At 49.3% G+C, this 14,686-nt stretch overlaps 2 protein-coding genes across 2 annotated transcripts in view; one reads left to right on the forward strand and one right to left on the reverse strand.

Annotated features, from left to right (window-relative positions):
- HGD (homogentisate 1,2-dioxygenase) overlaps positions 1-11,043 on the forward strand; it is a gene marked incomplete at its 5' end in the record, with an annotated part of 29,759 nt that extends 18,716 nt beyond the window's left edge. Inside the window, 7 exons of the mRNA XM_080391592.1 lie at positions 287-366; positions 500-599; positions 2,375-2,499; positions 3,078-3,182; positions 4,356-4,482; positions 7,730-7,911; positions 8,509-11,043. Coding sequence (XP_080247718.1) covers positions 287-366; positions 500-599; positions 2,375-2,499; positions 3,078-3,182; positions 4,356-4,482; positions 7,730-7,911; positions 8,509-8,640 — 851 coding nt within the window. The 3' untranslated portion in view covers positions 8,641-11,043. The remainder of the gene's footprint in view (positions 1-286; positions 367-499; positions 600-2,374; positions 2,500-3,077; positions 3,183-4,355; positions 4,483-7,729; positions 7,912-8,508) is intronic.
- A 1,105-nt stretch (positions 11,044-12,148) lies between these two features.
- On the reverse strand, positions 12,149-14,598 carry NDUFB4 (NADH:ubiquinone oxidoreductase subunit B4). Its single transcript, XM_080391221.1, has 3 exons — positions 14,353-14,598; positions 13,994-14,140; positions 12,149-12,300 (listed from the first exon to the last, which is right to left on the reverse strand). The coding sequence occupies exons 1-3, from the start codon at positions 14,551-14,553 to the stop codon at positions 12,241-12,243; spliced, it is 408 nt and encodes a 135-aa protein (XP_080247347.1). The 5' UTR covers positions 14,554-14,598; the 3' UTR covers positions 12,149-12,240.
- Positions 14,599-14,686: the final 88 nt, after the last annotated feature.

Consider the following 14,686-nt stretch of genomic DNA (forward strand, 5'->3'; position numbering starts at 1 on the left):
GGCTGTGGCACAAATGCTCCATCAAGGGACCACGAGGTGATGGATGGCCAAGCCTCAAGCAGGTACCTGTGTGACGTGGAGGCCACGGGGCTGGTCTGGAAACTCTGCATCCAGCATGGGCATCTCTGCCACAGGCTCCACACAGGCGAGGGAGCCCGGTCCCGCTGTGAAGCAGGGTCAGAACAGGCCCGATGCTCTGCCTTGGAGCCTGGGTGCTCTGGGGGGACAGAGAAGGTGGCAATCACCACGTTACTTCAGCTCCTCTGCCTGTATTTTGTTTCCACAGTGCCCCAGCAAGGGAAACTGCTCATCACAACTGAGTTTGGGAAAATGCTAGTGGAGCCCAACGAAATCTGTGTCATCCAGGTAAGCTGACTGCGCCTTGCCTGTGGCTCAGAGCCCGATGTTGAAGCAAGCCAGCTTCTGCATTCAGCTGTTCAAGGTCTGTCAGCAAACCTCCGATCCTGGGAGGATCCTAGTATCTTCCTTTATTTTCCAGCAAGGAATGCGTTTCAGCGTGGAGGTGTTTGGAGAGACCCGAGGTTACATCCTGGAGGTGTACGGGGCACACTTCGAGCTGCCTGACCTGGGACCCATCGGTAACAATCTCCCATCAGACTTACAGTGAAATTCATAGGGACAGGCAAGAACTGCAAGTCCCAACCCATCTTTTGATACCCTATGTAATACATCCTCCCACGCACACCCTCCTTCACGAAGATGCTTTCTATCCCAGCACTGTTACTCCCCAGCAGAGCAAGCATCCCCCCCAAAAAATGTGACAACCCAGTCGTTCTGAGATCCCCCTGGCACTGGAGACCGTTTCTCTCCCATCCTCTTTCCCACTTTCTCTCTACCCTTCTGGTCTGGGAGTCCCCGTCTGCTGGCTCTGAACATGTTCCTGCCAAAAGAAACTCAAAAGGCAGTTGTCGCTGAGGCCTCTTACAAACAGACATGGCATACGCTGGAGCGATAGGAGGGAATTCACCCAGTGAAGGGAAAGGCAGATTTCAGAGGCAGCAGATACTCTTGGAGCCCAATTTTAGATTTAGTCAGGTGTGTTTCTTCCCCCCACCTCTGTTGACAGAGGCACCTAGAGCTCTAGAATACAGAGTGCCTTAGTGTCAGAAGCTATTCCCCTCGGAGAATTAGAAATCAAGAAAATAAGCAGCAGAGGCACAGGACTCAGACCAGCACCACATTTGCACCTCTGTGTTGTGCCCCAGATCCACTTTCGGCCAGCACAGGTGTAGCTCTTGTGACACACAGACCCTCTGCCAGCTGCCCCTGGGCTGGGCAATGACGGGTAGCAAAGGCACAGCCTCTGGCTGCCGCAGCAAAGGTACGGCAAGGGTGCATGGCACCTGAAGCCCCACCATCCTCGCTGTGATTTCCCAGGTAGCTTTCTGGAGGTTCTCAGCTCCAGTTATTTCATCTTCCTTACCCCTGGAATGCTGGCCTCCAAACTTTTCTTGCTGCACCCCCACCCCCCCCACCCCCCCGCCACCCCGCCCAGTCCAGAAGGCAGGAATCTATTATAAGGTTTATTTTCTGGAGAAAAGAAAATGAGTGCACTTGCCTGTAAACTTTTTCAGGAGGTGGCAATTATAAGAGCTCCTCTTCTCACCACCTACCTGCCTTCCCCTCAGAGACCAAGATCCTTTGTATTTCGGTCTTACTTTATTCTGACTTCACTTTTCCCTTGAAAAATGACAGCTGGAGGAAAGCACTGACTGTTAAACCTTCGCAGCAGGTAGTAATGTCTGCATTTTTATCTAAGAAATTCAAACCCACTTTGTAACAATAATACTAATGAGAAGAAGAAGAATGCTTTGGCACCCATATGGTGCTTTGCACTTTGAAAACGCACTCCTCACACTAACCAACTGCTCAGTGTGCCCAGAGTCTGTAGGTACCACTATCTCTTATTTTATTACTCTTTTTGCAAGCATTCAGAAGTTTATCTGGACCCCTCATTACATGCCTCTAACTTCTGCATGGCTAAGTGTCCAACCAGCAGGGTGTCTGGGAACAGAGAGCCACTCACCCTCCATTTTTTGATTAATTCCTAGTTGTTGCATGACTTTAATCGAGGATGACATGCTAATCATGTTCAGCAGGCAACGAGGGGAGACCTGTCTTAGTCACATAAGGGGAGCATGGACTTAAACTCTAGGATGTACTACAATTACCTACTTATAGGAGCACGAGAAGTACATGACCATGTCAGGTTTCGCTGTGGGCCAAGAAGCAGTGAGGTCATTCAAACTGCAGAAAGGCACCCACAAAGCCAGAAAGTTGCAGCAGCCTCTCGCTGTGCTAGCAGGTGGCCCAAGAGCTCAGGCATTTCTCTTTTTTTTTTTTTTTTCCACAGGAGCCAATGGCCTGGCCAACCCACGGGACTTCTTGGTGCCCGTTGCATGGTTTGAGGACCGCCAAGTGCCGGGGGGCTACACGGTGATCAGCAAGTACCAGGGCAAGCTGTTTTCAGCCCAGCAGGTGAGGATGCTCCGGGAGAAGAGGGAACACTGGAGCACAGTGACTGCCAGTAAATGACCTGGGATGTGCAACTCAGTCACATGCACGTAGTCTTGGGAGGTCCTGCTGGGTTAAGCGGAGCAGGACTGAGCCCCTGCTTTCTTGCTTCCTTCATCTTAAAAAAAAATGTTTGTGAAGACTTGGTTGCCCAAAGACTCAACCATGGTCTTTGCCTCAGTGTTTCCGTGTGTTTGTAGTGGCAGAGTAGAAAAGAGGAGCTGGGGCTGCTGTGGAAAGCCAGTGTTTCCTCACCGAGAGCCCACGTGGCAGCCAGCTGGCCTGGTTCAGGTGCTGCCTGGACACTCAGAAGCCCTTAGAGACCAAGCCCCAGGGGAGGGCTGAGGCTCACGAATGGAAACGCTGAGGAAAATCACATCCTTGCGATGTCGGGCTGTGCCTGAAGGCTTCGTACTCCAGGCTGCCACCACAACTCTCCCCGCCACTAACCCATTTTGAATTTGGGAAAAAGCATCGCCCTGCATATGTGCAGCAAGTTGGCAGGCCGTGTACAGTAACCCTCCACCTCTCTGCTTTGGTAGGATTTCTCCCCCTTCAACGTTGTAGCCTGGCATGGGAACTACACACCGTACAAGTACCATCTGGAAAAATTCATGGTCATTAATTCTGTTGCTTTTGACCACGCGGTAAGTTCTGAAGCTGGGTAAAGCAAAGCGATGCTTTGTGGATAAATCACCTCGAGCTCCAAGGGCTCAGCACTCGTTAAAAAACACGTTGTGCTCTAAGAAACAGTCTGAAATCTCTTGCACTGCTTTCCCTGGACCCAAACCAAGCCCTTGTAGAGAAAGACCACCTCTTTTGTGGTAGAAAGACGTAACTGGAGGTTGATCGGCTTCTTAAACAGCTTTAAGCAGCTTAGCATAGAATTTCTGCACCCTGGAGAAGGGCTGAATGCTGAAGCCAACACACAACATGCAACTCAGCAAAAAGACTTCTGCTTCAAATTCTTGCCTCAGTTTCTTTCTTGCAGTTGCACAGCCTCCTTCCCCTGCTGCCTCCGAGCCCAGCACTGAAATTCATTTCAAGAGCTGGCAGCTTTCATTGCAATAATTTCTAGATCTCACAGAAAATAAATAAAGCCCAAACTAATGTGAGCAGCTCTTCTAAAAAGGAAACCAGCCCCGTGGGAGAGGCGCCCACAGCGATGCCATCTCTCAGTGCTGCTTCTGTAAGTGGGTGTGCAAGGAGACTGGAGCATTTCTAGTGAGAAAACCAACAGAAAGCATTGTTTAAACTCCAGAAAAACCTGCCAGGAGAAGGATGGTTTTGAGATCAAAGCCCAGAAATCACTTTAGTGGACCAGAGGCTTCAAAAATCCTTGCAGCAAGCCACGATTTATCTGAAATTTGTTCTCCCTGTTTGTAAACTAACAGGGCGGTGAGGCTAAATGGCTCCAGCAGGATGTTCCTGTCCTCTGTAACCAGCTAAGGAAGAGCTATGGTCTTGTGGTGGGAGGAGTGCTGGAGACTGCTTCTGGAATTACAGCACCCTGCCTTGCAGGACTGCCCCCACCCGTGCCTCCAGCACTGAGGGTGTTGTGCTTGGGGCAGCGAGGGCTCTCCAAAGCTGCTCGTAGGAAGAGCCACACGTTCCCATGTCTTCCCCCCATGTTCAGCATGGGATCGAGATGCTGGGTGCTGTCATACAGGGTCACAAATCTCATCCGCACCACGCGGTGCAGGTGGTAGAAGTGTTTAGGCAAGGGAGAGGCTGTGTCGGTCAGGTTTACCGGCTGGCTGACCGGAGCGGACAGCTCTGAGCCCTGCTCTCCTTCATGCTTTTTGCTTTTCTTTTTTCAGGATCCTTCTATCTTCACCGTCCTGACAGCCAAGTCGACCCGTCCTGGAGTGGCACTCGCTGACTTTGTCATATTCCCCCCGCGATGGGGGGTGGCTAACAACACCTTCCGGCCACCATACTACCACCGTATGTCTGCTCCTCCTTGGTTCTTCCTGAGTACAAGGCTGCAGAAAGAAAACAAGCCCTGTTTCTTTGAGAGCAGGCGCAGGGAAGAAGCAGTCTGACAGGCTGCCTTTGGCACAGTTGCAGTCAGCTGCTCGGAGCCAGTCAGTCCTCCCTGGAAAATGAACAAATCCAAAGATGTTCCTATTTAGAGCATCTCAGAAAAACTTAGGGGTGAGGACTGGCTGCGTCTGCATAGATGGATGTGCCTGTACTCAAGGGGCTCCCACAGAGACGGGGTGGGAATGAACTTGGCATTGCACAAGTGTGTCAGAAATTGTCCTGTCATCCATGAATTCCTTAATAGCTCACTAGAGTATATAGACAAAGAACAGGAGAAAGGAAGACACGATACCACAAGTGGTGAGAAGCGCAGAGGTGTGTCAAGCTGCCCAAGGCCACTCGTAGGGCAAGATCAGAGTTACAGCAAAGGAGAGCTGGCTCTCCTGAGCCCTCCTTCATCTCCCACACAGTGATGGAAGTACCCCTGGGATGTAAGGAGCCAGAGATCAGGAACTGGGCTCCTTCTCAGGCAGAGAGTTGGTTGAGGGTTTGGGGATTTGGCTGCCATCACCAGAGCTAATTTCTTTTGGGTAGTTTTTGGTTTCATCTTGGCAGAGCATGGCCATGTGTTGAAATGAATGGCTGCTAGAAATCCAATTCCCCAGATGGGACCGTCCTTCAGGGTGGGGATGGGGCACCCTGCCCTGCGAGACCGAGGGGGGACTCTCGCCCATCCTGCACCCCTTTTGGCAACAGCTAAAAGGCCCCATCTCAGAAGCTATTGAGGTTGCACTGTGGTCACTTTGAATTGCTGAGAGGCTTTCTGCACACTTACTAACCACAGTTTAATAGCCAGCTCCTCCTGTTACTCAGACATATCTCCAAGCATCTTGGGGGCTGGCAGAATTAGTGGCACTTGCAAGCACAGCAGGCAGCTATGCAGCCACCTGGCTAAATCCCACCAGCAAAGTCCTGGCCTGTCCTCCTGCTTTCATTTGCAATAATGAATCCCACATGGAAACAGGTCTCCTGACTGGCTGGGATAGTGTCAAGTCACTTTTTTTAGACCCTAAAAGGTGAGACACAGTCCTAGTTAACCACAATTACTTTGCTGCCCATCAGCAGAGCTGTGCTAATGTCCCATGGATGCGTCGTGAGCCCTAACGAACATGAAGCTGTTCAACCTTGCTTGGTTCGTGGTAGCAGACAGCTGAAATAACTCTCATTCTCTTGTCCATGCTGTGATTCTAAGCGCACCCATACAGCTACCCCAGCTACTCACCCCACCACAGTACCTCGGCCATAGGCTTGAACACTGGGTTCATGATGAGCCACTTGGTTGTCTGCTCGTCCCAGGCACGGAGGGCAGAGCCTGAGTGGGTAAGGCAGGCACCGCAATGGCCAGTTATCAAGGCACTGGGGACATCGGTTCCCTCTGAAATTAGTGCCATGATGAGAATCTTGTTCTGGGGCAGTAGCACAGGTTCAGTGCTCTGAACTCTTCTCTCTCCAAATATTTCACAAGAGGCCCATTTTTTTTGCCAGCAACCCCCTGTTGCCTCCTCTTCTCAGGTGCAGTGGAAAGCCTGTGTTCAGAGAATTTTGTGCACTCAGAGCCACGGTTTTCATCTTGCACTAACTTTGCCCCATGTATAAATATAATAACGGTGGCCCAAAAATATTTGCCTTAGATACCACAACAATTTTACACACAAAGGTGGCTGTGCAGCTCATAAATACCAACTTCTCTTGGTCACCTTTCTACATCCTTGGAGGCTCTGAATTACTCCTAGAGTCTTTGGACCACAGGTTGGAAAATGTCTGATGCAGTTTTTATACTGTGGGCATATATTGCCCCATGTCTGAGACAGTACTTGTATGCTTCTTACCGTGCTGGGACTGGGTATCTAACGGCCACTCAGGGATTTTAACTTCACAACATCCTGCCTGTAGAAGACAACGCTATTGCACCGACAGGGAATGGAGGCACACCTAAGTCGCTGAGGGTCACACAGGCCATCTGTGAGCAAGTAAGAAACCGGTCTCAGCTCAGGTCTTAAGTCCCAGCTTGGTTTCCTACTCACCCGCCCACTCTCCCTCTGTGCTGCTGTGAGCCCTGCTGCGGCAGCGCTGGCCACCCAGCCCTTCGGGTCTGCACAGTCCAAATGAGCCAAGCGGGGTCAATGAAAAGCCCATAACAATCCAGTCTTACACGAGACACTGGCAGCCTGGGATGAAAATTAATGGAAGTTTGCATACGTATATAGGCCAACCCTGCTTTGAGCTAAATTAGTATTGTTGTTAAACATTTCAGACCCTGGATTGTACTTAACGAAGACTGAACTAGTGGTTTAAAAGGGCTATATATAACAGCCACAGAAGCCTGTCCTGGTTTTGCAAAAACTGACCACTAAGCAGAAAGTTGTCGTGTTATTTAGATGAATCACATCAGGTGTCCTAAAAAAAGCTGAGCGATTGGGCTGGCAGTTGTTACAGTACTTACAGGGAGCATAACTCAGTAAGCAGTGAGTGATTAGACACAGCCATCCTTAATTAAGTTAGTGGTGTATTACTCCGTTGGTTTCAAAGGGTCTACTTGAAGTATTCTTCCTCAGGGAAGGACAGGATTTGGCTCCTTGTCTTTGGGCACACAGTGGCTCTTGAGAAATAGGTGGATAACAGGTGAAACAAAAGCATAAGCACCTGACTGCACTGGAGGTGACAGAAGAATATCGAACAAAATGATTTGATGCGTATAACCTGAGACAGCAGACCAGGCTCTCCCACCAGACTGTTGGCCAGGCATTTTGTGCCTGTACCGTGGAGATGATGATGGAAAACTCCCTTTCCAGTGCTTTAAGATCTCTGATCCAAGTCTGTAAATATCAGGTTCCACCACGCAGCCCGTAGGCAGGTGTAGCACTTAAGCAGCTCGAGGCAGTAGGAAAAGCACAGGTCTGCCAGCATCGATGCACCATCGGTAGGGAGCTCTGTTTCTGAATCCAGATAATTAAGAGTGGAATAAAACCTGTACAGCTTTCCAAGCCACACCTGCAGGATCCCCAGCATCCTCTCACGATACCTGGCTTAGAAACCTCTGCTCCACTGTCTGGCCCAGCTTAGCTTGTGGGTTTCAAGGAGCTCACGGCCCAGCTGCGATGCCTCCAGGCCACTCTGCCTTGCAACCTCTTCTCTATGCCTCCTGCAGGGAACTGCATGAGCGAGTTCATGGGGCTCATCAAAGGCCACTATGAAGCAAAGGAGGAAGGTTTCCAGCCCGGAGGGGCCAGCTTGCACAGCATGATGACTCCGCACGGGCCAGATGCCGACTGTTTTGAGAAGGCGAGCAAAGCCAAGCTGGAGCCTGAGAGGGTTGCGGAAGGGACCATGGTAAGGAGCCAAGGGAGCTAGAGGATTTTGAATACAGCATGGCACAGTGCCGCCTTCAAAGCACAGCCTGGCTTCTTGCTGGCAACCTGGAAAAGTACTCGGACCAAACTGCTGCAGCACTCACCTCCCGCACTGCTCAGCTCCCAGGAGCTGCCTTGGAGACATGTGATGCCAGGCAGCTTTGATCATCTGCCCACATAAACTGTTGCCTGAGCAGGAAGCTGGGAATTTTCATGCTGATTAATTTAATTTTGGTCTTAGCCTATGGACAAAGAAGAAAAACCCCTGAGTGTCCTCCTTTCTCCACCCCCTAAAATCTAATGATGATCACCAACAGAACCTTGAACTAGAGCTTTTGGAACAACTTGGCTTTCCTGGGGCTGCAGGGAGCACAGAGTCACTCTTGAGACCTGGTTAATACCAGCGTCGCGATGCCAGCTCTGAAGAGCTTTCTGCCCCTGGGTTAATCAGCCAGGAGGCAGAATTTGGCAGTGCTGGACCACACGTACAAAATCCTGTTGCGGTGGAGCAGGGCCACCTTGCCTGGATTTAAACCTTTTCTCCTTTGCCCTAACCTATCTTCCCTCTTCCCAACAGGCATTCATGTTCGAATCGTCCCTCAGCCTCGCCGTCACCAAATGGGGCCTCCAGACCTCCAACCGCCTAGATAAAAACTACTACAAGTGCTGGGAACCTCTGAAAAGCCATTTCAATCCTAAGTGCAAGTAAAGAGAAGTATTTGTTGTTTGCAATACGTGAGTGAAGGCAGGGAAATCCAGCGTACCGACTTGTGGTGCCGCACTCGGCTCCGGCAATGCGGAGTGCTCGAGCACAGAACGGCATTTCCAGCAGCCACCAAGCCACGAAAATCCCCAATGCATTTGGCAATGCCGTTTAAAACCACCATTATTCTTACCAATTAAAGCTTTCCTGGTGACACACTGAAGCTGAAGTGCTTGCGCGGCTCTCACCACATGTAGGTGGTGTGAATGCTGTACCTGGTGTGGACATGAGGTGACAGCCAGCCCCCCGCTCACAGCGCCTCCTGAAAATACCACCCCAAATGTGTCTGCCAGAGGGAGAAGACAGGGATCCCCAAAGCATTTTGTGCTCTCTGTAGGGGGAGAGCTTTACAAACAGAGCCGAAGGATCTACCAGACCTAAGCCTCCTATTCGAGCAGGCCGCTCCAGCCTGCTGTTCTGTGGAGGATTGCCAAGGAAAGACTTGGTGGTCAGGAAAGTAGACCGTAAATTAGAAAAGGTTGGAGAATCCACAGTGCTTCACTGCTAAGTGATGGAAAGGTTCCTTTCCAACCCCATGCTCTGGCTATCCTTCAACATCGACTCCTCACGTCAGCACTTGACAAATTCCCTCCCTAGTTCAGCGCTAATTCGCAGCACAGCAAATGTGGAAGGGCTTATCTAGCCGGTCCAGGCATTTGCTCCTGGGAAGGTACCTGGAAGAAAGCTCAAATGCAGACAATGTCATGGAGGACATCAAAATGCACTGGAGTCTGCAAACCTCACCCCCAGGCAGTGAGTTCCATAGGGTAGAGGCAGAAAGCGAGGATCCAGGTTGGGTGGGAACCAGGAGCACAGCCCAGGCCCCCCGGCCCTCAGGCCTGACTTCAGCACACACCCATGTGAAAGATACTAAGCTTGGTGCCATCGGGATCTGTGCTTCTCCCTTCCCAAGAGAAACAATCCCTATTATTCCAAAAGAGAAGGAAATGGAGAGCTGCAACACCTAACTTCAGTCTGTTACATCCATCATCAGTTTTGGATCTGTACCAGATCCTTGTGGAGAGGGGGTGGGGGTGGGGGTGGGGTGGGGTGGGGTGGGGTGGGGGGGTGTTGGAAACCATGAGCTTTGAGCAAAGTGTTACATTATCACATCTGCAGGGAGATGTTTACTATAAAATAGCCAGCTTAGAAAAGGATGTTCCAGAGAATCAATTTGCCAGAGAAGCTGATTTAAACAGACTGATCTGGGGATAAATGAGGTCTAAACATTTCACAGGCAGAGGGGAAAAGCTTGTTTTCTGTTTGGGACCAAATTTATCATCCAGTGACCTGCAGGCTTGAGTTTCTCTTGCTATAGTCTCATCACTGAAGGCACACACGGCTGGTAACACATCAGTCAAGGGTAAAATTCCACGAGGCACATTCATGCTCCTGTCTTCACCCTACATTTCCTGAAGGGAAACTCCCCATTCCTTCCTCTACGCACCCAGCACCACCCCCCCACGCCACCAACCCCACCTCCAGCAGCACAGCACGCTCGTTCCTTCCAAGAAAACAGCAAGGAGAGTTCTGCAAAATATCAAGAGAAAGTAGGGCAGCCTTTCCCTGAGCACCACGCTCAAATCTGCAGGGACGCAGCATCAGACACTCATCTGCAAAGGGCTGTGGCAGGTACCACAAGCATCGGTCCGAGGCTGGCTTAAGAAACCAGAGGCACCGCACTCGTCTGCAGCCCATCCCCAACCGCTGGCTCAGCTGGCCTGAAACAAATACAGCTGTGAGGCAGAATTTACGTGTGTGGCAACCCAAGTTCCAATTAGCTGAGGAAATGGGTCCTGGGAGATCAAATTATTTTGTGGCAGCAGGAAGATAGTTAATTTAGCATGCTCAGACAAGCAATTATTTCTTTCCCTAAATACCACTTTCCCCATGCATTGATGCCTCTCTGCACTGACCCACAGCCGTATCTTGTAATATCATTTGTGACAGCCTTTTAGAAGCTGTTCTGCAGAGAGAATGATCTGGGTTTGCTTTAGTTCAGCTAGCAGAACAAGCTGCAGCGGCAGGTGCAGGAGCGTTCCTAGGAGCACATACAGGATTGCAAAAGCAGGCCATGGCTTTGCACAGCTGCTGCACGCAGCGCTGGTACCCAGCTCCCCACAGCCTGAACATTTCATGACCCAGGCAGGAAGGAGAAGAGCTACAAAAATAAACTTTAAAATAAATAAATAAAAAATGTATCAGGAAACACATTTTTACTGTGAGGGTTACCAAAGAGGTTGTGGAGTCTTGATCGTTGGAGATACTCAAAAGGCCCTGGGGACATCATCCTGGACAACGTGCTCCAGGTAGCCCTGCTTGAGCAGTTGGACCAGATGACCCCCCCAAGGTCGCTTTCAACCTCAGCCATTCTGTGATGATGTGAAAAAGCTCATTGACTCACTGATGGAGAGGGACTTCACATGGACTGTATTATTGCCCTTATATGGGGCAGTGCTGCTTTTGCTGACTTCGCACAGGCCGCTTTACCAGCGGGCAGAGGGAAGTTTTCCGATTTTACATCAAACTGAGGTTTCAGCATTGACCTCAACATTTGGGAAGAAACCGCTCCCATACAATGTCTGAAGAATGAGGGGGTTTGGATCATGAAGGCACTTACAGGCCATGTGAAAATTCAAGCCCATATTAAAAATCTTTTCCTTGCACTCCCATTTCAGCACTTTGACAGTAACAGATCCAGAGCTCTCTATACCAGTTAACCTGGGCAGAAAAGACTTGTTTCTTATAAGCATAAGCAGAGAAGGCACCTTTGCAGAGACAAGGTTGTTAGGCTTGGCGGGGTTTTTTTGTGTTTGTTTTTTTTTTTTTAAATCACAGCCCATTTGCAAGGATGAAATGGAATTCTCCTATACTGTAAAGGAAGCAGCATCAAAAATAATCATCCTTATCTTTTTACTTCTTGTCTCCCACTCACAAGAATCACAGAATGAGTGGAAAGGCTAGTCACCTATAGCATGACAATGTTAGGCTCACTATTTCCAGGTGTGGTATAATTTTATCCAGAATTTTGTTGTAATAAACACATGGTTCAGGCTTCTATTTTATTAGGGAAAATAAAAATTAACTCAACTTACTGAGAACAGGCAAGCAGACTTCTAAAGTTATTAAAAACGTATCACAGAACTTGCTTATATCCAATTAGGGCAAACTACATAGTCAAACCAACAACAGGAAGAAATACCTAGTAAGCAATTAATAGTTCTTTAGGAAACTGTTTGGGCTTGCTTAACATTTTAGGCTGCTACTAATTTTAACTTTCAGCCTGTGTTGCTCTGACAGCAGCAACTTCCATGCTTTAAAAGGAGCCTCTGTGTGTAGACCAAAGGAGTACACTGGTTGAGTTCAGAACATTCTCTCTGTATCAATCTGCATTAGATACAAAGATCCTGCATTTTTGCACTTTCTATAATTGTTAAAGACACAAGACAACCAATAAGCAATTAAGATTTATTCTAATCAAGGAGAAATGTCAGCATACAATATATCTTATTTATATCCCATGAACAGCACTGCAGTTCCAGGAGCTTAAAATACACTGAACGGTCGCTCGTATTTACCCTCTCGGATAAGCTTCTCTTTACGATCCTGTGGAAGAAAGAGAACATTCATCATTATCCTATTAGAGAAGTTTCAATCAGCCTGGGATAAGAGAAAACCCATTTAGTATTATAGCATGGACTACAGGAAGACAGCACCACATATGATCTTAAGGGTCTTTTCCTACCTAAATGTTTCCATAAGCAAACTCTGGTAACACCTGTTATGGTTAACAAAAGAACAAGGCATTTAGATTCACCTACCAGCCACAGAAAATGTGCTCAGATTGACCTCTGCACACCTAGCCACTCTCACAGGCCAACAGAGACCAATTCCTGTGATGCGTTTTTCACTACATTAGTTGTGTCGCAGTTAATTTATACATTTAGTTTCTGCTTCCTCCTTCTGGCTGAATAATCCAGCTTAGAGATCCAATTATGGAGAAATACCTCGCCTTAATGTGCCTGTGTTCACTTTCAGCCCATTTGTATCTCACTCTGCAGTCATGTACCTTTCTGACAAGTACTGTTACGGTACAGAGACTGAGACATTGCAGATATTGCCCCAATTCCTTCTGCTGGATAAAACCACATTTGCTTAAGACTCAGCAATTTGTCTCTTGCTTTCCCAGAACACAGCAAACACCCCTCAGGAAAAAAGAAAAAAAAAAAGTATAATAGCTATTGAGCTTCATATACTACCAGAAAACCAAGAAAAATCCCCCAAACATCAGTAAGGGAACTAGAATAAAAGGAAAACAAGTTGTTCTGGAGACTACATTAAAGACTTCAGCTTAAATATTCCCAGGCAAGGATGTCTAGGTTCCACTCACGCAGGTTTATTTTCAAGAACTCACATGCTAAGCCACACTTCATGGTTTCACATGTAAAACAAAACCAGTATGACAAAATACTGCTGAGATGCCGAAGTGTCAAAAACATTTATATCAACATGCTCAGCATGTTTCCTAAAACCTGTATTTTCAATTCATCCCAGCAAGCGTTCCCTACAACTACTCTTCATTTTAATTGATGTTTGTGCTTCTCAGTTTATGACTTGATCTAAAAATGCTACTTTTGTGCATAAGAGGGAAATAAGTGTTTTACAATAGCCACAAATTCACTAGTAAAAGCAACCACTGTCTGCCAGTAACCTAGCATGTTCTTATCTATGTATATAGCTGAGGTTTTTCAGAATGATCTATCATTAGTCAGGTTCTGACACCCACATTTCAGGAGTTAGAACAGAAGCAAGATAAACCTTCCAGAATCTCTGAGATCAGACACTGCAATTGGCACGAAGTACTCCTCCCCTTTTGCTTCATGAGATTAGGGAAACGGTCAAGCAATTCACAGAGATGTTGCTAGCTCTGTCATCCATAAGCTCCCTATTTATTTATTTTAGAAAGCTTAGTTACTGCACGTCAACAACTGAAAATAAGTCTGTTATGACTGATTTACACTGCCAGTGCTACAGAGAGCTTTATTACAGTAAAATACACTGATCAGAGAAACTGCGACTGGCCATACCCAAGGGCGCAATACAGGGCTCTTCACGCAACTGGACTTTGCAACCAGTTAATGAGGCTTTTGAGACAGCAGGCTCAGTATCAGCCTTCCCTCCTTACTTTAACGGTATAAACATTCTTAGGTGCAAAAGGGTCCCACCAATTAAGCCTCCAGGCCAACGGACATTTCACAATCTGGCGGTCGCTGACGTTCAGTCTCGGCAGCTGACTTACCCTGTCATATTTGAAGACGGCAGACCAGAAGAGGACGGGGCCTATCGCCCAAACAACTCCTAGAAAGGATGTCTTGGGGGTCGGGCGGAAAGTCGGGTAGATGTTGTATGTCCTGGCATAGGACCACCGGAGCAAGGCAGGATTTTCCTGGGTTGGAAAGAAAACGGCTGTGAGGGGCCAGGGGCGCAGCGCCGCTCACGCTTTGCCCCCGCCGCCGTGCTGGGGCCTACAGAGCCCGCCGCTGCCTCCCGGCCAAGGTCACGGGCAGGCCAGCGCCTTCCCCGCCCGGACCTACGCCCGGGCCCGGCTGCGGGACGCCGGGTAAGGCGGCCAAGCCCCCCGCCCCCCGCCCCACTCACGATAATGGCCGGGGGGTTAGGGTTGTTCAGCTGCAGCTGGTACTGCCGCTTGAGCCTGGCGCGGATAGCCAAGCGCTCGGCCTCGGCACGGCGTTTCTCCGGAGACACGTCGTAGGTGGCGTGATCGAGCTCGGCTGGCAGCGAGACGTAGCGGCTGGGCCGGTACGGCTCAGCGGCCGGGGGGTCCTGTCCCGCCGCCATCTTAGCGCCCCGTCCGCCGCAGGAGGCGGGAGGCGGGACTGGCCGCGCGCCGCCGGAAGAAGCCCCGCCCCCGCTTGCCCGCGCGCCGCCGCCGCGCCCCCTGCCGGCCCGCCGGCAGCACGAGCCCCCTCCC

Source organism: Falco punctatus, assembly GCF_963210335.1.
Source record: "Falco punctatus genome assembly, chromosome: 6".
In the NCBI taxonomy this organism is placed as follows: domain Eukaryota; kingdom Metazoa; phylum Chordata; class Aves; order Falconiformes; family Falconidae; genus Falco; species Falco punctatus.

What these genes read in the sequence shown, in the direction of transcription:
- NDUFB4 (XM_080391221.1), bottom strand. Translation starts at nt 14,553, where the DNA reads ATGGCGGCGGGACAGGACCCCCCGGCCGCTGAGCCGTACCGGCCCAGC. An exon ending in CTAACCCCCCGGCCATTATC is followed by an intron (nt 14,141 to 14,352) that starts GTGAGTGGGGCG and finishes TTTCCAACCCAG; the next exon opens with GAAAATCCTGCCTTGCTCCG. An exon ending in CCGTCTTCAAATATGACAGG is followed by an intron (nt 12,301 to 13,993) that starts GTAAGTCAGCTG and finishes TTTCTTCCACAG; the next exon opens with GATCGTAAAGAGAAGCTTAT.